The sequence below is a fragment of the Gopherus evgoodei genome, chromosome 4, assembly GCF_007399415.2.
Source record: "Gopherus evgoodei ecotype Sinaloan lineage chromosome 4, rGopEvg1_v1.p, whole genome shotgun sequence".
NCBI classification, from domain to species: Eukaryota; Metazoa; Chordata; order Testudines; family Testudinidae; genus Gopherus; species Gopherus evgoodei.
In genome coordinates this window covers 130,528,316-130,549,603 of record NC_044325.1, presented here as the reverse complement: position 1 = coordinate 130,549,603, position 21,288 = coordinate 130,528,316, and the positions used below count along the sequence as shown (strand labels likewise).

Sequence of the window (21,288 nt, the reverse complement as noted above, 5' to 3'; positions counted from 1 at the left end):
TTAATTATGAGTATTTTGTAGCTGACTTGCTTCCTTCTGTCAGGATAGGTCTCCTACTGTGCTTCAGTTGGGTAGCTAGGTAGGTACAGCAGCAACTGGTTGCATGAAGAGGGGATAGGGCATTGATGCTCACAGTGAAACGGTGAATGAGGGAGGGTGTTCTCTCTGGCCTGCATCTGAGGGGTAGCTTAGATTATGAGAAAGGAAAACATTCTTGTGAGAATAAGCTAGGAGGAGCATGCACCCTCTACCAGCCACTTTTAGGTGTGGGGAAGGCTGAATATTGTCTGTATGGAGCAGGGAGGGAGACAAAGAGCAGTGACAGCAATATTCAGCTAAAGAGGGAGCTGTGCCCCATCATTCCTGGCACAGACCATCCCTCCAGGATGGATCCAAAAATTTCATTAAAGGATTCTTTCTAGGTGACCTTTTGGTGGCAGAGGAATTAACTTGACTCTGGACTTTTCTTCTACAGGGGCTAACGAGGTTCTGCTAGTGATTGGAGGCTTTGGTAGTCAGCAGTCACCTATTGATGTGGTGGAAAAATATGACCCAAAGACCCAGGAGTGGAGTTTCTTGCCGGTAAGGAATCATCTGCTTTCCCACATTTTTCAACACCAGTGTGTCCTGCAAATGTAATGGATCAAAACACTGATAGGTCTAAACATTCTGGTAAGGGGATAATTGCCTAGTGTTCCCCATATGGACTGTCAATTCTCTTCCGCTTAGAATTGGAGATTTATATTCAGAGGGACTGCTGAGGTTTAGATGTTGCCAGAAGTATTAATGATTCAGCATCCTTCCTCCGCTTGACTGAGATTTGCACCGGTGCCCCAACTCAGTACCAAGGGCTCTTTGCTGCTTGTGGGACTGTCTTTTAGGTGAGATATTAAATTTAGATCCCAAGCTCTTATGGCTGTTAAAAATTCCTCTGAAACTTTTTGCAACTGTTTGTATGAGTTTCTGTGTTCCAGCTTGGATGATTGTAATCTACCTCCTTAAATTACGTCTGTAGTTAGATTCTGTATTCTCCATTTCCTCTCCTAAGCTATTGTGTAATGTTGCTATTAGCTGTTAAAGAGCTGCCACACTGGAGTCTGTATTTCAGTGGTGAAATGATGCTAGTGTATAAATAGTGTGTAATAAATAAGAGAAGTTTGTAGAGCACAGTAAGATCTGTGGAGGAAAGATGCCACTATTTGATGGTCATTAGTCTTAATATTGATAACATAGACATATCAGGTTTTTTGGAAAGATTAATTAAAATATTATCTCAGGAAATATACATTGAGAAAAATGTCTTCATAGATTAATAGATTTCAAAGCCAGAAGGAACCACTGCATAGCACAGGCTGTATATCTTCCCCAAAATAATTCCTAGAGCAGATCTTTTAGAAAAACATCCAATCTTGATTTTAAAATTGTCAGTAATGGAGAATCCACCACAACACTCAGTAAGTTGTTCCAATGGTTAATTACTCTTGCAGTCAAACATTTACACCGTGTTTTCAGTCTAAATTTTCTCTAGCTTCAACTTTCAGCCGTTGGATTGTTTTTTATCTTTCTCTACTAGATTGAAGAGCCCATTCTTCTTCAAAATGAGTGTCCCTGTGGGTGCTCCACTCCGTGTGTTGGTGCGTCCCTGCGCCTTCGCTCGGAGATTTTTACAGCAGTACTTACACGGGCCGTGCATGCGCGGTGCCTGCCTCACGTGCCCACCGTGTCTCAATAGTACACATGCATGGCCAGTCTTCTCAATTCCTTCTCTACTGTCCCTGGCCTGAAAGCAATTTCTTTGCTTTTAGCTAGTCTAGTTAGTTTTACACAGTTTTACCCTGTATTTAGTCAGATACGTTTTATTTTTCCTTTCCCAGTCCCTCAAAACAAACAAACAAAAAAACTCAGTTTTTTTCCTTCCTTCCCGTTTTTCCTGTCAGTTCATAATCTGACTGGCTCACCAGGTTTTAAGTGCTGCACTACGTGCAGAGACACCATCCCTATTTCGGATGGCCACTCTCAATGTGTTCGCTGCTTGGGGGAGTCCCACATCCCCCAGAAATGTATCTACTGTAGTAAATTAAAAGTCGGGGGGAGGGATAGCTCAGTGGTTTGAGCATTGGCCTGCTAAACCCAGGGTTTTGAGTTCAATCCTTGAGGGGGCCATTTAGGGAACTGGGGTAAAAATCTGTCTGGGGATTGGTCCTGCTTTGAGCAGGGGGTTGGACTAGATGACCTTCTGAGGTCCCTTCCAACCCTAATCTTCTATGATTTTATGAAAAGACAGATACTTCAGGCTCAAGTTAATATTAATGGAAAAGTCCCTCGTACCTGCCTCCAAACCAGGTGCGGATTCCTGAGCGACACAAAACCCTCCTAGGTCAGCAAAAGAGTAATAAAATTTAAAAAAAGGCAAAAAAACAACCACCTGCCTTGCCTCACAAAGACTTACCACTTCCCAAACGATCTCCAAGCAGATTTGTCTCCTCGGTGCCGACCACTCCATGGCTTAGCACTTATGAAGCGCCCAGCACCTCTGGCACTGCAGGTACCCTGGCTGCTTCCAAGGCACACCGTCCCGATGCCAGGGCTTCAGGCTTAAAGTTGCCTGCCTCTTCTCATGCAGCACTGAGCAGCACCCTGAAAGACCCAGTGCCGATTCAACTGAGCCTGCCCATGTCACAGCCTAGTGCAGTTGCTACTGTGGCACCGGCACCTCAAGCCACTATTCCTGCCCCTACGGCACAGCAGCGTTCAGGACCACCTGACCCATGGCATCACAATTGCAGCTAACAGAATGCACTCTGGCTGCAAACACTGCGGCACCACAGTTTGTTCATTCAAGGGATTTGCTGGTATCACTGACCCTACAGTTCCCTCTGCTTGATACTGATCTCTAACCAGACCTATCAATGTGGCCCCGACAGCTCCTGTTCCCTTTCACTTCTCTGGTTATGAGGACTGATGTTCAGGGAGGTTTTTCACCATACCATTCCTCCCAATTCCAGACCCCAGTCAGCATGGGACACAGGAGATCAAGGTCTTCATACTCCAAGGACCTACCACCCTGGATGGGACCACCCATGCCATTTCCCAGATAGTAGCATTAATGGGGCCCCTGGAAATCATACAGGAGACACCATGGTGACCGATACAGCCCCAGAAAAGGTGACACCGCATCTCCTCTTGAACCTGTGCATACATCTGCGACTGAACTACAGGAACAATCTGCAGTGCTGCACGCAGAAGAAGAGGCATCTGACCCCTCTCCAAACAATATTAATTAAGCCACCATCCCCACTGGATGAGGCTATTATGCCCCCACATCCAACAGTGGATGATTTTTCTAATTTTCAGGATCTCTTCAAAAGAGTGGCTAATGAATTTAAGATTACCCTGGAGGAAGTACCTGAAAATCAGCATGAGCTGACAGACTTCCAGTGCATCTAAGATTGCTCTCCTATTAATGCAGCATTATGGATCCTGCCAAGAATATCTGGCAAACACCGGCCACTATAACACCTGCTTGCAAGCTAGCAGACTGGAAATACTATGCCTATTCCAAGAGCTCAAGAGTTCCTTTTCATGCACCGAGCACCAAATTCACTGGTAGTTGAAGCAGCTAACCCGAGGAACAAACAGCATCTCCCATCCACCTCCTTTAACAAAGACGGTACAGTAACTCCTCACTTAACGTTGTCCTGATTAACGTTTCGTTATGTTACTGATCTATTAGGGAACAAGCTCGTTTAAAGTTGCGCAGTGCTCCCTTATTATGTTGTTTGGCAGCTGCCTGCTTTGTCCACTGCTTGCAGGATTCTCTGGAAGAGAGCAGCCCCTCCTTGTGGGGATTAGAACCAGGGGGGCTGCCCCCCATCAGCTCCGTTAAATTCCCTGTAAGATGTGTGACTCAGCAGCTGCCTAGCAGCAATTCAGGTGGCCCTCCCCCCACTGCAGTGCTGCTTTTGCCCTGCCCTCAAGCTGCTCCCAGGAGCTTCCTTCTTGTGGGGGGAGAGGGGTACTGATATCAGGATGTCCCCCTGCTCCTGCCTCTCCCTCCTCCCCCATTCCTTACTCCCTCTCTCCAAAGTCGGGAGGGGGGACAGGGCTCAGAGACAGAAAGGAGGGAGGTTGCTGGAAGCTGTTACTTCCTGTCTGAACTGGCTGATCTGCTTAAAAGGGCAACGTACTTGAAGTGGGGTCCATGTACTTAAAGGGGCAGTGCATCTCTCGCTCTCTCTCTCTCACTCATGCACGCATCCCCGAGCAGTTTGGAAAGTCAGCACCTGTGCAGCCGTGCATGTGTTGTCAGGAGGAGGGAGTGGTGCGCTCCAGCTGGATAGCATGGGCTCATCATCATGTTCAGTTTTTGCAGGGAAGTGTTTGCAGCCTCTGCCCTGCATCTATTGTGTTTCCTCCCTCCTGCCTCTGTCCATGCTGCCTTGTAGAGTGTGAGGCTACATTAACAACAGCGTATTAACCCTTGAGGGCTCAGCCGAGTGCTAGTTCATCATTTAGCAGCAAGTCATTCCCTGGGAAATATCCTACCCTCTTACTCCACCAACTCAACCAAGCATCACAATCATTCACTGCTCTGTACAAAATTAAACTCTTTGTTTAAAATTGTTTAAAACATATAGTGTATGTGTATATAATGTCTTTTTTGTCTGGCGAAAAAAATTTCCTTGGAACCTAATCCCCCCTATTTACACTAATTCTTATGGGGAAATTGGGTTCCCTTAACATCGTTTCACATAAAGTCGCATTTTTCAGGAACATAACTACAACATTAAGTGAGGAGTTACTGTAAAAGGTTGGGCCTACTTGGTCGAAAAGTTTGTGTCATCCACACTACAATTCAGGATGGCTGATTACATGGCCCTATTGGCCAAATGTGGCCACAGAAATTACAGGAAACTCATGGACTTTATTACCGATATTCCTGAGGACAGGAGCCAGCAATCAAAGCTGTAGTCTCAGGGGCACTGCAACAGCAGTCGTGATGCATTGGGCCTCATGGGTTACATCTTATAGATTCATAGACTCTAGGACTGGAAGGGACCTCGAGAGGTCATAGAATCCAGTCCCCTGCCCTCATCGCACCACCAAATACTGTCTAGACCATCCCTGATAGACATTTATCTAACCTACTCTTAAATATCTCCAGAGATGGAGATTCCACAACCTCCCTAGGCAATTTATTCCAGTGTTTAACCACCCTGACAGTTAGGAACTTTTTCCTAATATCCAACCTAAATCTCCCTTGCTGCAGTTTAAGCCCATTGCTTCTTGTTCTATCCTTAGAGGTTAAGGTGAACAAGTTTTTTCCCTCCTTCTTATGACACACTTTTAGATACCTGAAAACTGCTATCATGTCCCCTCTGTCTTCTCTTTTCCAAACTAAACAAACCCTATTATTTCAGCCTTCCTTCATAGGTCATGTTTTCAAGACCTTTAATCATTCTTGTTGCTCTTCTCTGGACCCTGTCCAATTTCTCCACATCTTTCTTGAAATGCGGTGCCCAGAACTGGACACAATACTCCAGTTGAGGCCTAACCAGCGCAGAGTAGAGCAGAAGAATGACTTCTCGTGTCTTGCTCACAACACACCTGTTAATGCATCCCAGAATCACGTTCGCTTTTTTTGCAACAGCATCACATCTTTTTCTTTCTCACACAAGATTCAGAATACTGTGGAAGATCTCCCCTTTGATGGAGACAAATTATTCACCACAAAGACCAACAAAGTGTTGTATACCGTGAAGGATTCCAGAGCAATGCTCAGGTCCCTAGACATCCACACACCATTGACTAGAAGGAGACAATATAGGTATCAGCAATATCAATGTCCACAATATCCGACCTACACTCAGCAACACCAGAGGCCATATGATCACCAACGGCAACAACACCAGAGACGTAGGTACCAATGTCGCTGCTCCACTCTGTCGACTCTCAACCCCCTCTACCTAACAAGCAGGTTTGAAGCCTTGCTCAAGGGTATAGAAGACTCCCCCCCCACTCCAGTGCTCATATTACCTACCCATATTTTTGGGCACTGCTTGCTACTTTTTTTACCACAAATGGCAGAACATTACTACCGACAAATGGGCCTTAGAGGTTATCAGAATGGGTTACTCCATTCCCTTCCTGTCCATACCTCCCACGTATGTCATCCCTCTTCAGGAACCCTTCTCATGACCACTTGCTCCACCAAGAGGTACAACATCTCCTGCAAATAGAAGCCCGACCAGCACAAAGAAAAGGGGTTTTACTCTTGTTATTTTTTAACAGAAAAGAAAAATAGACGATGACAGCCAATTCTCGACCTCAGGTGACTCAACAAGTTCATCAAAAAGCAAAAATTCGAAATGGTTACCCTCACAACCATAATTCCAGCGCTGGAGCAGGGAGATCGGTTTTCAGCCCTTGACCTGCAGGACGCCTATTTTCATGTAACTATACATCCTGCCCCAGGCATTTTTTCTGCTTTGTTCTGGGCTCACAGCACTACCAGTACAGAGTTTTGCCCTTGGGCCTCTCAATAGCTCCCCACATCTTTTCCAAAATTCTCACGGGGGTAACGGCTCACCTAAGGAAAAAAGGAGTCATAATTTTACCTTAGCTGGATGATTGCCTCCTCAAAGTGCAGCGTCTTGAGGAGGCCGTTTGATCCACCCAGATGACTGTCAACTGTTTCCAAGGTCTTGGCCTACATATAAACGAACAAATCTACATTGATTCCTACCCAACAACTGGAGTTCATAGGTGCACACCTCGATTTGTTAAGAGGACTCGCATCTCTCCCATTCGACAGATTCAACACCATAAGAAATCAGATCACCAAGTTGCGGAACAACCCTCAGGTCACTTTCTGAGACTCCCTACAACTTCTGGGCCATATGGCCTCTTGTACTTTTGTGGTAAAAAATGCACGCCTCTATATGTGGTGCTTCCAAGGCTGGCTGACCAATGTCTGCAGACCAAATGTACACGGTCTAAACAGACTTCTATCCATCCCTACCAAAGTCAAGGACTCACTCATGTGGATTCTTCCACACAATCTCTGCTCTGGAGTCTCATTCCCACAGGACCCCCCCTCCATTATAATTACTACAGATACGCCCCAACCGAAGCTTCTTTACACATAAACCTAGAACTACGAGCAGTCTGCAACGCTTGCCTCCAATTCCTCCCCTTCATCAAAAACCAAAACAGGATCAAGACTGAAAACATCGCCTGCATGTTTTATCTAAACAGACAAGGAGAAGCTCGATCTCATCTCTTTGCACCAAAGCTATGAAGCTTTGGAATTGGTGTCTCCAACACAATATCCAGTTTTCAGCTTCTTACCTACCCGGTTCTTTAAACACTGCCGCGGATGAGCTCAGCAGACCATTTTCCCTAGATCACGCATGGGAGATAAACAAGACCGTCCTACACAACATATTTAAAATATGGGATTACCCAAAACTGGAGCTTTTTGCAACCGCAAAACCAAGTCTCCGGAATCCTGCTCCAGAGCTGACCTAGGGAAACACTCCTTGGGGGACACGTTCATGATCCAATGGAGCGGCAAATCACTGTACGCATTCCCCCCGCCCCCGATGCCACTTCTACACAGAGTGTTGCTCAAAATACGGACCAACTGTGCCAGGGTCATACTAATAGCCCCTGTGTGGCACAGGCAGGCGTGGTATGCTTTTCTTACCAGGATGTCGATTTGCCTGCTGATTCCGCTGCCCCTTCTTCTGAACCTATTATCAAAGCGGTTGACTACACCACCCCAGCCTCTTTATCATGAAAGTGTGACTTAAAAATGTAGATTTTTTTTAACATAACTGCACTCAAAAATAAAACAGTGTAAAACTTTAGAGACTAGAAGTCCACTTGGCCCTACTTCTTTTTCAGCCAGTCGCTAAGGTAAACAAGTTTGTTTACATTTACAGGAGATACTGCTACCTACTTCTTATTTATAATATCACCAGAAAGTGAGAACAGGTGTTTGTATGGCACTTTTGTAGCTGGTGTTGCAAGGTATTTACGTGCCAGATATTCTAAACATTCATATGTCCCTTCCTGCTTTGGTCACCATTCCAGAGGACATGCTTCCATGCAGATGATGCTCATTTAAAAAAATGGTGATTAATTAAATTTGTGACTGAACTTCTTTGGGGAGAATTTTATGTCCCCTGCTCTGTTTTACCCACATTCTGCCATATATTTCATGTTACAGCAGGTTTAGACGATGACAGATGTCAGATGATGACAGTGGCTGTGGTTTGCGCTCCAGGCTAATGGGGGCTGCGGGAAGCGGCAACAAGTGCATCCCTTGGCCTGCGCCGCTTCCTGCACCCCCCCATTGGCCGTGAGCAATGAACCGCGGCCAGTGGGAGCCGTGATCGGCTGAACCTGTGGGCGCGGCAGGTAGACAAACCGGCCCGGCCCACCAGGGGCTTTCCCTGAACAAGTGATGGACCAGCTTTGAGAACCACTGCTGTAGAGCACTCTTCCTTTTGTTGAAAACACGTGTGTTTTGCCTCTACAGAGCTAAAGTTGAGTCTAGAGTTCTATTTTAAGCCTCTCTCTAACTACTGATTGGAGCAACTGATTTGTTTGTAAATGTCAATGTTTACTATAGGGCAGGCAAAGTCATTGTGTTGTTTTTTTTTGTTTTTTTTTTTTAAGATCTGGGAAAAGTGTTGGATTCCAGATGTTTGTGTGCTGCTTAATTAAAATGGGCTGTGTTCTAATGTGTCGTCCCCCTTCTTCTCTCCTCCCATCCCACGCCCCGTGCCCCAACAAGTAAATCTTAACTTATTTTTGGCTTCCTTGTTCTCAGTTGTGGAAAATGTGAAGAACTCCCAATTTTATGCACAGCTGCAACTCCTTATGTACTTGAGAGTAGGGCTTTTTTTAAATCACAGGAAGGGATTATGTAGGAATCTTGATATTTTAGCCATAGAGTTTAGTAAAGGATTAGGGTAGAGAAGCCAGTTTCATTATCCAGGAAAATGCCATTCCTGCTTGCTACTATTTTCTGTGAGCTAGAGGACAACAGATGTTCTCCAAGATCAGAAAAGGAGAAAGGAGTGGGGGAGAGGGAGGAAGAGAAAAGGTAAGGGGGAGAAATTAGGGACTGAACAGGGAAATTCCAGGGCAAGAGAGGAGTGGTGGAAGTATGCTGTCTCTCCTGCAACACTAAATCATAACCCTCTGTGTGATGTGATTACAGGGCTGTATAAATGGCTGCATTATTGCTGATTTGTTTTAAATTGCTACATAAGCTCTGCATCCAAAAAAAAAAAATATATATATATATATATATATGTGTGTGTGTGTGTGTGTATATATATATATATATATATATATATATACATATATCTAAACCTGCAAAGGACTTTATCGGATTGGGCTTCTGACCTTTTTGCTCCTTTTAAGATGGATTAAAAAAAGGAATGGAAGGGTTTTTGTTTGTTTCTGGCTTTAAAAAAAATTTATTTTTATTTTTTTTACCTCAGAAGTATCTATCAGGAGTGTCAACTCTGATCTGCCCTGGTTTTGATGAGTGTCTCAGAGCATGTGCACTATCTGCTTTCCCACCTTAATTGCAGGTATGAGGTTGGGGAATTGTAAACAAATACATCCTTTCTCCAAAATATTAATATGTTGTTGAAGTTAAATAGCTGTTTGTTTTTTGGTTTTTTTTTTTAAGTTTTTAACGGATTAAAAATCCCTTCTCTCAATTACTATAACTTTCGGTTTCTTATGATGTCATCTCATCACTAAGTCTACAGTCACCATAGAGTGTGTCTACACAGCAACTAAACACCCATGGCTTGGGTGTCTGGACTCAGGACCCTGTGGGGCTGAAGGGTCCCAGACCTAGGGCCCAAGCCTGGACATCTACACAGCAATGAAACAGCCCGAGCCCTGGGAGTCCGAGTGAGTTGGCGCGGGGCAACCACAAGTTTTTCTTTGGTGTATAAACATACCCTCAGAGCCTAGACAGAACCTGAATTTCTATTATAGGAAAAGAAACAAGGGAAAAAACTTACAAAAAACCATTCACATTCTTCTTTTATCCATTGTAAAGAATTTTTTTAAGAAAAGGCTCTAGCCCTATTCTTTCCTTTGCAGGTCACCATTAAGTCTCATATGCCCCAGGAAAAAAAATCAAACTATGAATGGAAATTGAGCCATGAAGTGATGTTTTGGAGGTGCCAGGACTCAGGACACCTGAGTTCTGTTCCCAGCTCTGTTACTATTACACACTGGATTTTGCTCACCTCTCTGTGCCTCAGTTTGATTATCTGAAATGGGGATAGTGATACCTTCTTTTTAATCACTTTTTGATCTGCTGATAACAAGCACTGTATGAAGGCTAATTATTACTATTATTTCATTAACTGAGTGTGCAGAGACACTCTCATGGAGCTGTAATTTCAGTGTGGCTTGCCCCATTCATCTCAGTGGGGCCTTAAAACTGTGAAGTTTATTGATGATCATTTAAATGTCAACAGTAACTATTTCACCACTGATATTGTAACAGAGACACCTTGCTAACATGCATGTTTGTTGCTGAATGTAATGGGAGAAAGTGGAGAGAGGACACTGGAGGAGCTAGTGGCTCCTGGGATGGAGAATGAGGAACATTACTCCCCAAATGTAAAGCCACCTCCACCTCTACCAAGTGGGGGGAGGTGGGAGAAGGGAGGAAGGAGCTGCATTTCCTACCTGGAAGAGCCTGGATGCCATGAATTCCCAAATCCCATTCTGCTCTGGGGGTGAAACCCCCAAGATGTTCCCTACACGTCTGCCAAACTTTCCAGCTTTTCCTCTTGACAATTACTACAGTGCTGACAAGTGGTGGGAATGCAAACGTCTCCGGAACGTTGAAATTTTGGGGGCAACAGAAAGTAAACTGAATTTAATTGCAAAATAAATAGTGCAGAGGATATTGGACTGGGAGGTGGGAGCGCTGAGGGGGAGACATAGGGAAGGGGATCCATACACACAGATCCAGGATTCCTACATATAATTTTCACCCAGTATGCCACATAGAATTGAGGGCTTTGGCTATATGAACAGGTCCCTTTCAGTGTAAGAGCAAAAAGAGATGGAATAATCTAGAGAGACTCTGATCGTTTTGAATGTATTGGTGTCATTTTCTGTCTTTGACACTTCTTCAAATGTGTTAGAGCATCACCCGCAAGAGGCGCTATGTTGCCACGGTGTCCCTGCATGATCGGATTTACGTGATTGGGGGATACGACGGCCGCTCCCGTCTCAGCTCTGTGGAGTGCTTGGATTATACGTCGGATGAGGATGGCATCTGGTACTCAGTGGCTCCAATGAATGTTCGTCGAGGCCTGGCAGGGGCCACTACCCTAGGAGGTACACTTTGATCAGCACTTGTCACAGAGGCCACTCAGGTCCATTGCCAGCATGAAATACAGTGTGTCAGTACCTTCTGAGGGTAGGTAGCCGATAAGGGAAGAGGAGTAACTGTTTGGAGATTGTATCTCTCAGCATTTGGAGTTTAAGAAAGAAAATCACTTGTCCATTAACCGTAAGAGCAGCCCTTCCTCTTCTTCATCCTAAGAGTATGTGTTTCTAGCTCCAGGGTGCGGGAATCTTCCATTCTATACCCTGAAGTTCCGAATTTATCTCCCAGGCAGTTGTTAGAAACATGCTGCTCCCAGAGACCAACTTCTGTGTGTCCCAGCTGGAAGTCACTGCTGGGACCTGGTGCTAACTAGGGTGACCAGACAGCAAGTGTGAAAAACCAGGACAGAGGATGGGGGGTAATAGGAGCCTACATAAGAAAAAGACCCGAAAATCGGGACTGTCCCTATAAAATCGGGACATCTGGTCAGCCTAGTGCTAACAGATTGGTCCCGTTCCCCCTCTCTCGGCTGGGAGCACCTTCAGGGGCCTGTATGGATTCATTTACTGCAGTTTAACATGTTTTTAAACATTTGATGAAATGTCATTTGCAGTGAACAATTTGAATATAATCAATACATGTAGATATTTTTCAGTAGAACTGTATGAGGGAATATAGCTAAGGAATGCCTTTGGGCTGGTATTTATGCAGCAGGTTTCAAGCATAGTGTGTTGCATCTTTTAAATATTCATTCTAAGGAAGTGCTGATGTAACATCAATGAATGGCAGTGTCCAAGTGACCCTAAGCCTCTTCTGTGCACAGGGACACACGTACATGGTGTGCATGAAATAGTAAAAAGGGTGGGAAGTGCTGGAGAGGGAAGGGTATATGTGTGTATTCATGTCTCTCTGAATCTGCTCCCTGTATTATGTTGCAGATATGATCTACGTTTCTGGTGGTTTTGATGGAAGCCGACGTCACACCAGTATGGAAAGATATGACCCAAATATTGATCAGTGGAGTATGCTGGGAGACATGCAAACAGCTCGGGAAGGAGCAGGACTGGTTGTAGCTAATGGTGTTATCTACTGCCTCGGTAGGTGACCTTAGGATCCATCAGCATTCTGCAAATATTAGTGTTCCACCCAGAATTCAGGGCAAATACCATCTATAACGGGCTCTTGGGATGTGCAGAATACAGCCTAAAAGAGAATCCCAGTTGTTGAATACTTCGCTCTCCTGAGATATTAGGTAGCTCAGTCAGCAGACAGATTTCTCACATAGTCACTGCTGAGGAGACATGCTGATGACTTGTACTGAAGCCATGGGAGGTGTGCTGGGCCATGTGCCAGCTGAGATATGAGGAAGTTGGGGGATGTGTACTTGCTGGAATGTGCAGGCTGAATGTTGTGAGTCCCAGATGGAGAATGGTCTTAAACTCTTAAATGAGTTCATTCTTTGGATGCTTCTCCATGGCCCTTGGTCAAGGCAGCGCCATGGCTTTGTTTTCTGACCACCCTTGTCATGGTCCTATTCTAGGGGAATCTCGTGTCTCACGTTGTCTGCTACATTTTCACTTACTGCTCCATCCTAGGTTTCCCAACCTTCCCTTGTTCCCTTCTTCTCCTTGCCCTCTGGGCTGGTACCACAGTGTTCTTCCCCTGCTGAGGCAGTGTGACATGGCCACTTTGTGTACAATTTCCTGAAAAAGTTGCAATGGCTGCCTGTGCCTTCCACCTCAGGTCATCCCCAGCCCCTGCTGTTTGTGGCCTCCAGAACTTCGATCCCTGCCTGGTGCAGGCTAGATTCTGTGTTTCCTTTTGTTCAGCCTTGCAAGGTGCTGTGAGTAGTGTTGCTCACACTGCCAAGGAGTCACTAAGCCAGAGCCATCGGGGATGGAGCAGACACAGGCATTGCAATGTTCTCGTTGCAGAAACGGTGATTGGAGTTGAACCCACTGTTTGTTCCCATGTTGTTTCAGGTGGCTATGATGGGCTGAACATCCTGAACTCTGTAGAGAGGTATGACCCTCACACTGGACACTGGACAAATGTCACCCCAATGGCCACCAAGCGCTCAGGTGAGAACTCCAATATGCAGGGTGCACTGCTGGATTGAATAGAGCAATGATTTCTGGCCTGCCTTCATATCCTGGAGGCCATCGTATATCTTCTGGCCTGTGGCGCTTAGCACTGTTATAGATGCACAGCGATCCTAGCAGCAGTCCTTATGCAGCCCTGGGTGACCGTTGACTTAGCTCCACAATGAGGCTTTTCTTGCTTTCTCCATTATAGCCCTGATGCCAATGGGACAGTGTTGTTCCCGAACGACATGTCAGGATATGCCCTGGCCAGCAGTGCTCCTCTGTCTCTATCAGGCACTCAGTACCCTAACTTCAGAATGCCTCCTACAAATGAAAAAGATCAGCAGTGCACTTTCTTCCTTTCTGGTCACCAAAAAGCAACCTTAAGGGTCTGATGGGTTTTATATTTGGTTTGCTTTTTAGTTTTTTTAAAGTGACCACAAAGATGCTAGTGTGGGAGGACCTGAGTGAAAAGAGGGTGTTCACATTCAGCTTTGAATGTTATGAGGTTAGTTGTCATTCTGATTTCATCTTGCAGTAAGTTTCCATGGTTTTTCTCCATCTGCTATGAAGGTTCTGTCTTCCATAGTCACTAAACCTCCTTAGTAGCTGACAATTTCATTGTCCAATTCAGTGTAGCCATTGGAGGGTGTCATGGTCACAGACATACAGATATTTGTGCCAGTTCCATGCAGAGAATCAGGACAGTGACCTTGCAGTCTGTGTTCAATGAAGAGCCACTGCAGAAAGCAGTGTATCATAGAGATGTGTTCCTAGTGGCCTGTGTTGTTGAGCAGCTGGGCTGCTGAGTTTATTGTGGGCACTAACTACAGTAGTTGTATGGTGGTGCACACTAGAGTTCAGGATGTATTCCTGCGTCCATTCAACTTCCCTTCTCATTTTTTGAAAACAATTCATTTGGGGCTGAAATCATTCATCTTCTTGGTACTTACACTCTATGAATATGTGTAGATTATTACCATGTGATTTTGTTCTCCCTACTTAGTCAGATTAGACAGTTCTAGCTCTTCTAATCATTCCTAGTACATTGATCCCTCCAACCCCCAATCATATTGCTGCTTTTCTTTGAACTCCCTCCAGTTTGTCATCATGCCCAAAAGGAGCATTATAAAATATTTTCTATAAAGTCTAGGAAACGAAATAGCCAAAAGCTTTGGTCAAGTGACACATAGATTCATAGATTCTAGGGTCAGAAGGGACCAATGTGATCATCTAGTCCGACCCCCTGCACAAAGCAGGCCACAGAACCCTACCCATCCACTTCTATAACAAACCCCTAACCTATGTCTGAGTTATTGAAGTCTTCAAATTGTGGTTTGAAGACCTCAAGCTGCAGAGAATCCACCAGCAAGTGACCCATGCCCCACGCTGCAGGGGAAGGTGAAAAACCTCCAGGGCCTCTGCCAATCTGCCCTGGAGGAAAATTTCCTCCCAACCCCAAATATGGCGATCAGCTAAACCCTGAGCATGTAGGCAAGACTCACCAGCCAGAACTCAGAAAAGAATTCTCTGCAGTAACTCAGATCCCATCCCATCCAACATCCCATCACCAACCACTGGGCATAGCTATCTGGCGATAATCAAAGATCAATTGCCAAAATTAGTCTCTCCCATCATACCATCCCTTCCATAAACTTATCAAGCTTAATCTTAAAGCCAGATATGTCTTTTGCCCCCACTACTCCCCTTGGAAGGCTGTTCCAGAACTTCACTCCTCTAATGGTTAGAAACCTTCGTCAAATTTCAAGTCTAAACTTCCTAGTGTCCAGTTTATACCCATTTGTTCTTGTATCTACATTGGTACTAAGCTTAAATAATTCCTCTCCCTCCCTATTATTAATCCCTCTGATATATTTATAAAGAGCAAGCATATCCCCCCTCAGCCTTCTTTTGGCTAGACTAAACAAGCCAAGCTCTTTGAGTCTCCTTTCATATGACATTCCTCAGATCATCCTAGTAGCCCGTCTCTGAACCTGTTCCAGTTTGAATTCATCCTTCTTAAACATGGGAGACCAGAACTGCACACAGTATTCCAGGTGGGGTCTCACCAGCGCCTTATATAACGGTACTAACACCTCCTTATCTTTGCTGGAAATACATCGCCTGATGCATCCTAAAACCACATTAACTTTTTTAACGGCCATATCACATTGGCGGCTCATAGTCATCCTGCGATCTACCAATACCCCAAGGTCCTTCTCCTTCTCTGTTACTTCCAACTGATGCGTCCCCAATCTATATCTAAAGTTTTTATTATTAATCCCTAAGTGTATGACCTTGCCCTTTTCACTATTAAATTTCATCCTATTACTATTACTCCAGTTTACAAGGTCGTCCAGATCTTCCTGCTTGTGAAGTGAAAAATTAAGAACTGATGTACCAGTAGGTACTACTTTAACAAAATAACCCTTACAAAGCAAGAAGTTCTCAAACTAATGTTCCATAAACAGTCCTGCTGCCAGCTTTACTGCCCAGTTCATGCATACAGACCATTAAACAGAAACCTCCATGAGGAGCTTCAAAACAACCAGAACTCTGCCTTAATAAAAACAAATAAACATTATCTATTCAGTGCATAGATTCTCTCAAAATTACACCTGACCATTTAAACACATTACTTTTATTCATGCAAAGATTATAAAAAGCCTGTCTTTTCATTCAGCCTTATACAGTCTACAAAATCAAACTAGATATTCAAGACCATTTGCATGTCTTAGATTTTTTAATAGCACCCATCATAGTAGAAATCTTTCCCTACTGAGGGAAATAATTCTGTGTTCCCATATTTAGAAAATAATCATTAGAGACAAAGCTACTGGATGAACATACATTAAAATTAATTCTTACACCAAATCCTAAAATGTGTCCATTACGCAGGAGCTATTCATGTCTCAGTGAATGAGCCAAATTGCTCAGACAGAACAAACATACACATATTATCAATTATCCAAACAGATTGTGTTAAAGGGGCATGTGATGTCCATGTTCAGTTGTCATTAAAGTGAAAGGAAGAACAACCATTGACTTCAGTGGAATTTAGATCTGACTGTAAAATGTTAGGGAACAGAAAGCTTGGGTCAGAGTAAAGGTTTGGGTGCTGGTCACATTTTTGTTTCCAGACTGGGTGTTACGGTTGGTATCAGAATTGTTTATGTAACTTTTAACTTACAATTTCCACGTTTTAACATGTTAACGTATTTACAGATGTGCTTGTTGATATGGCTTCCCTTGAACTGCTCTTAGCAACATTAAATGTAATTTACTGGAGTCTATTGTTAATTATTGTATTATTCGGTAGCTAATATGTAAAGTGAAATGTTGTACAAGAGATCACTATTTATTAGGCAGCTTTCTGTCGAGACCACCCCAAAAACGCCCTTAAACGTATCAAGTACGTCTTAACTGCAGTTAAGTCATGCAATTAACTCAAAAAAATTAATTGTGATTAAAAAAATTAATCACAATCACAGGTTTAATCGCACTGTTAAACACTAGAATACTAATTGAAATGTATGAAATATCGTGGATGTTTTTTCTACATTTTCATAGATATTGTATTCTGTGTTGTAATTGAAATCAAAATGTATATTATTCTTGATTACAAATATTTGCACTGTAAAAGATAAACAAAAGAAATATTATTTTTCAGTTTGCTTCATACAAGTACTGTAGTGCAATCTCTGTGTGGTAAAAGTGCAACTTACAAATGTAGATTTTGTTGTTACATAACTGCAGTCAAAAACAAAACAGTGTAAACCTTCAGCGCCTACAAGTCCAGTCAGTTCTACTTCTTGTTCAACCAATCCTTAAGACAAGTTTGTTTACATTTACAGGAGATAATGCTGCCCTCTTCTTATTTACAATGTCAACAGAAAACGAGAACAGGCATTTCCATGGCACTTCTGTAGCTGGCATTGCAAGGTATTTACATGCCAGGTATGCTAAACATGAGTATGTCCCTTCATGCTTCAGCCACCATTCCAAAGGACATGCTTCCATGCTGATGACTCTCATTAAAAAAATAATGCGTTCATTAAATTTGTGACTCAGCTCCTTGGGGGAGAATGGTATGTCTCCTGCTCTGTTTTACCTGCATTCTGCCATATATTTCATGTTATAGCAGGCTCAGATGATGACCCAGCACATGTTTGTTTTAAGAACATTTTCACAGGAGATAGGACAAAGCGCAAAGAAGGTACCAATGTGAGATTTCTAAAAATAGCTACATCACTCCACCCAAAGTTTAAGAATCTGAAGTGCCTTCCATAACCTGAGAGGGATGAGGATTGGCACATGCTTTCAGAAGTTTTAAAAGAGCAACAGTCCAATGAGGCAACTACAGAACCCAAACCATCAAAAAGAAAATCAACTTTCTGCTGGTGGTATCTGACTCAGATAATGATGATAATGACTCAGTCCGCACTGCTTTGGATTGTTATCGAGCAGAACCCATCTTCAGCAAGGACGCATGTCCTCTGGAATGGTGATTGAAGCATGAAGGGACATATAAATCATTAGCACACCTGGCATGTAAATATCTTGCAACGCTGGCTACAATAGTGCCATGAGAATGCCTGTTCTCATTTTCAGGTGGCATTGTAAACAAGAAGTAGGCAGCATTATCTCCTGTAAATGTAAACAGACTTGTTTGTCTGAGCGATTGGCTGAACAAGAAGTAGGACTGAGTGGCTCTAAAGGCTCTAAAGCTTTACATTGTTTTATTTTTGAATATAGTTATTTTTTGTACATAATTCTACATTTGTAAGTTCAACTTTCATGATAGAGATTGCATTACAGTATTTATATTAAGTGAATTTAAAAATACTATTTATTTTGTTTTTTTATAGTGCAAGTACCTGTAATCAAAAATATAAAGTGAGCCCTGTACACTTTGTATTTTATGTTGTAATTCAAATCAATATATTTGATAATGTAGAAAACATCACCAAAAAATTAAATAAATGGTATTCTGTTATTGTTTAACAATGAAATTAATTGTGCGATTGATTTTTTAATCTCCTGACAGCCCTAGTATCAAGTATAATTTGCTCCACTATGGGATAGCTTGGAAGGGAATACTGGTTCTTCTACAAGTGCTTGTTCATGTCGATTCCATTTTAGGTGTGCATGTATCCACGTGCACAGTTGTCATAGATTTCTGCTTTAGTGATATCTGTAGGGCTGGCTGTGGTGCCCCCTGGAGTGGTGCTCCAATGCGGCAGTATATCAGGCAATGCCGGCCCTGTGCCCTCTCAGTTCCTTCTTACCGCTCGTGATAGTTGGTTGAGTGCCTTGTCTTGCTGCAAGAAAAGTAGCAGTTTATCCTTTGAGTTGCTAGTTGTGGTTGTAAATAGTTTCATAGTTAATTAGCTAATAGTGTTAGTTAGTCAAGAGATTCCCCATCACACCGCTGCTCGCCTAGGGTCAGTAGGCACACTCATGTCACAATGGCTCCGCCGTGGTCACCGGAGGGTCAGTCGTCGCATTGGACCATGACTTCTCAGCCTGTCACCAAGGCAGGGTGACTCCCCTCCGATGCAGGAGACAGGCGGCACAGGATGCAGTGCCAACACAGCAGGGGCCATCTCTTCCGCCCCCCGCCCCCCAGCGGCAGTCCTGGAATCCATGGGGGGGTGCCGGTGATGCCGGTCCAGTACTCCCAGCCGTCCCTGGCCACATTGGACAAACTGGCCAAGGTGCAGCCGGTGCCGCAATCAGAGCACGGCACTGCAGCGGAGGCGGAACCCGCACCCCATACTCTGGTGCCGAGGGAGCCCTCCCCAGTAAAGAAGGGGGTGACACCATCCCTCAGGCCACTCAATCATCATCATTATCCCTGGACGAGGTGGTGCTCAGACCTTCCCACAACAGCAATCCCCTGGATGATTTTAAGGAGCACCAGGCCCTCCTTAAATGTGTGATGGAGAATCTGGGCTTACAAATCAAAGAGGTTGCTGAAGTGTCATCTTGGCCACCACGCCAGCAAAAATTGCATTGCCCATCCACCCAGGGTTGGTCAAAATAGCCAAATCGGTGTGGCAAATGCCTCATCTATTCTACCAACATCCTAAAAAGCAGAAAAGAATACAAGTCCCTACAAAGGGCTTTGAGTATCTGTATACTCATCCCACAGTGGCATAACTGGTCGTGTCTGCAGTGAATGAAGGGGACAGACAGGGCCACCCCAGCGGAACCCCAAAAATAGAGGCCAGGAGACTCGACCTGTTTGGGAGAAAAGTTTATTCGATGGCCAGCTTACAGTTTAGGGTCTCTAACCACCAGGCCCTGCTGGGACGTTATAGCCTGTGGAACTCCCTTAATAAGTTCATGAGGACCCTCCCACAGGATCGTGCCCATGAGTTCGCCGCATTGGTGAGCAAAAGTATGGCGGTGGCCTGTGGAGTCCTCCAGATGGCCTGGATGCGACGGACTCAGCTGCCAGGGTGGTCGTGTTGGTGGTGACCATGCAACACAGCTCCTGGTTGCAGGCTTCTGGGCTGTCTCAGGAGATGCAGACCACGACACAGGACCTGCCATCTGAGGGTTTGGGGCTCTTTTCTGAGCTGACTCTAAGCTCCTGAGCCACCCTCTGTTCCCTGGGTCTGCACACCCCTCAGCTGTGCAGGAAGGTGTTCTGCCCTCTGCAAAAGGAGCACTTAAAGATGATAAAGCTATTGTGGAGAAACTAAATGGATTCTTTGCTTCAGTCTTCAAGGCTAAGGATGTTAGGGAGATTCCCAAACCTGAGCCGGCTTTTGTAGGTGACAAATCTGAGGAAGTTTTGGAATTACTTGATAAACTTGACATTGACAAGTCACCGGGACCGGATGGTATTCACCCAAGAGTTCTGAAAGAACTCAAATGTGAAGTTGCGGAACTATTAACTGGGGTTTGTAACCTGTCCTTTAAATTGGCCTCTGTACCCAACAACTGGAAGATAGCTAATGTAACCCCAATGTTTAAAAAGGGCTGTAGAAGTGATCCCAACAATTACAGACCAGTAAGTCTAACATCAGTACCGGGCAAATTAGTCGAAACAATAGTAAAGAATAAAATTGTCAGACACACAGAAGAACATAAATTGTTGGGCAAAAGTCAACATGGGTTCTGTAAAGGGAAATCATGTCTTACTAATCTATTAGAGTTCTTTGAAGGGGTCAACAAACATGTGGACAAGGGAGATACAGTGGACATAGTGTACTTAGATTTCCGGAAAGCCTTTGACACGGTCCCTCACCAAAGGCTCTTATGTAAATTAAGCTGTCAGGGGATAAAAGGGAAGGTCCTTTCATGGATTGAGAACTGGTTAAAAGACAGGGAACAAAGGGTAGGAATTAATGGTAAATTCTCAGAATGGAGAGGGGTAACTAGTGTTGTTCCTCAAGGGTCAGTCCTAGGGCCAATCCTGTTCAACTTATTCATAAATGATCTGGAGAAAGGGGTAAAAAGTGAGGTCACAAAGTTTGCAGATGATACTAAACTGCTCAGGATAGTTAAGACCAAATCAGACTGTGAAGAACTTCAAAAAGATCTCACAAAACTAAGTGATTTGGCAACAAAATGGTAAATGAAATGTATTGTGGATAAATGTAAAGTAATGCACACTGGAAAAAATAACCGCAACTGTATATACAATATGATGGGGGTTAATTTAGCTACAACAAACCAGGAAAAAGATCTTGGAGTCATTGTGGATAGTTCTCTGAAGATGTCCACACAGTGTGCAGAGGCGGTCAAAAAAGCAGACAAGATGTTAGGAATCATAAAAAAGGGGATAGAGAATAAGAAGGAGAATAT

At 44.0% G+C, this 21,288-nt stretch overlaps 1 protein-coding gene across 3 annotated transcripts in view; it reads left to right on the top strand.

The window, feature by feature from the left end:
* KLHL12 (kelch like family member 12) overlaps positions 1 to 21,288 on the top strand; it is a 76,850-nt gene that overhangs the window by 36,331 nt on the left and 19,231 nt on the right. For all 3 annotated transcript variants that reach the window (XM_030561065.1, XM_030561064.1, XM_030561066.1), the window contains 4 exons: positions 476 to 582; positions 11,199 to 11,394; positions 12,325 to 12,483; positions 13,369 to 13,467. In XM_030561065.1, the coding sequence (XP_030416925.1) occupies positions 476 to 582; positions 11,199 to 11,394; positions 12,325 to 12,483; positions 13,369 to 13,467 (561 nt within the window). The remainder of the gene's footprint in view (positions 1 to 475; positions 583 to 11,198; positions 11,395 to 12,324; positions 12,484 to 13,368; positions 13,468 to 21,288) is intronic.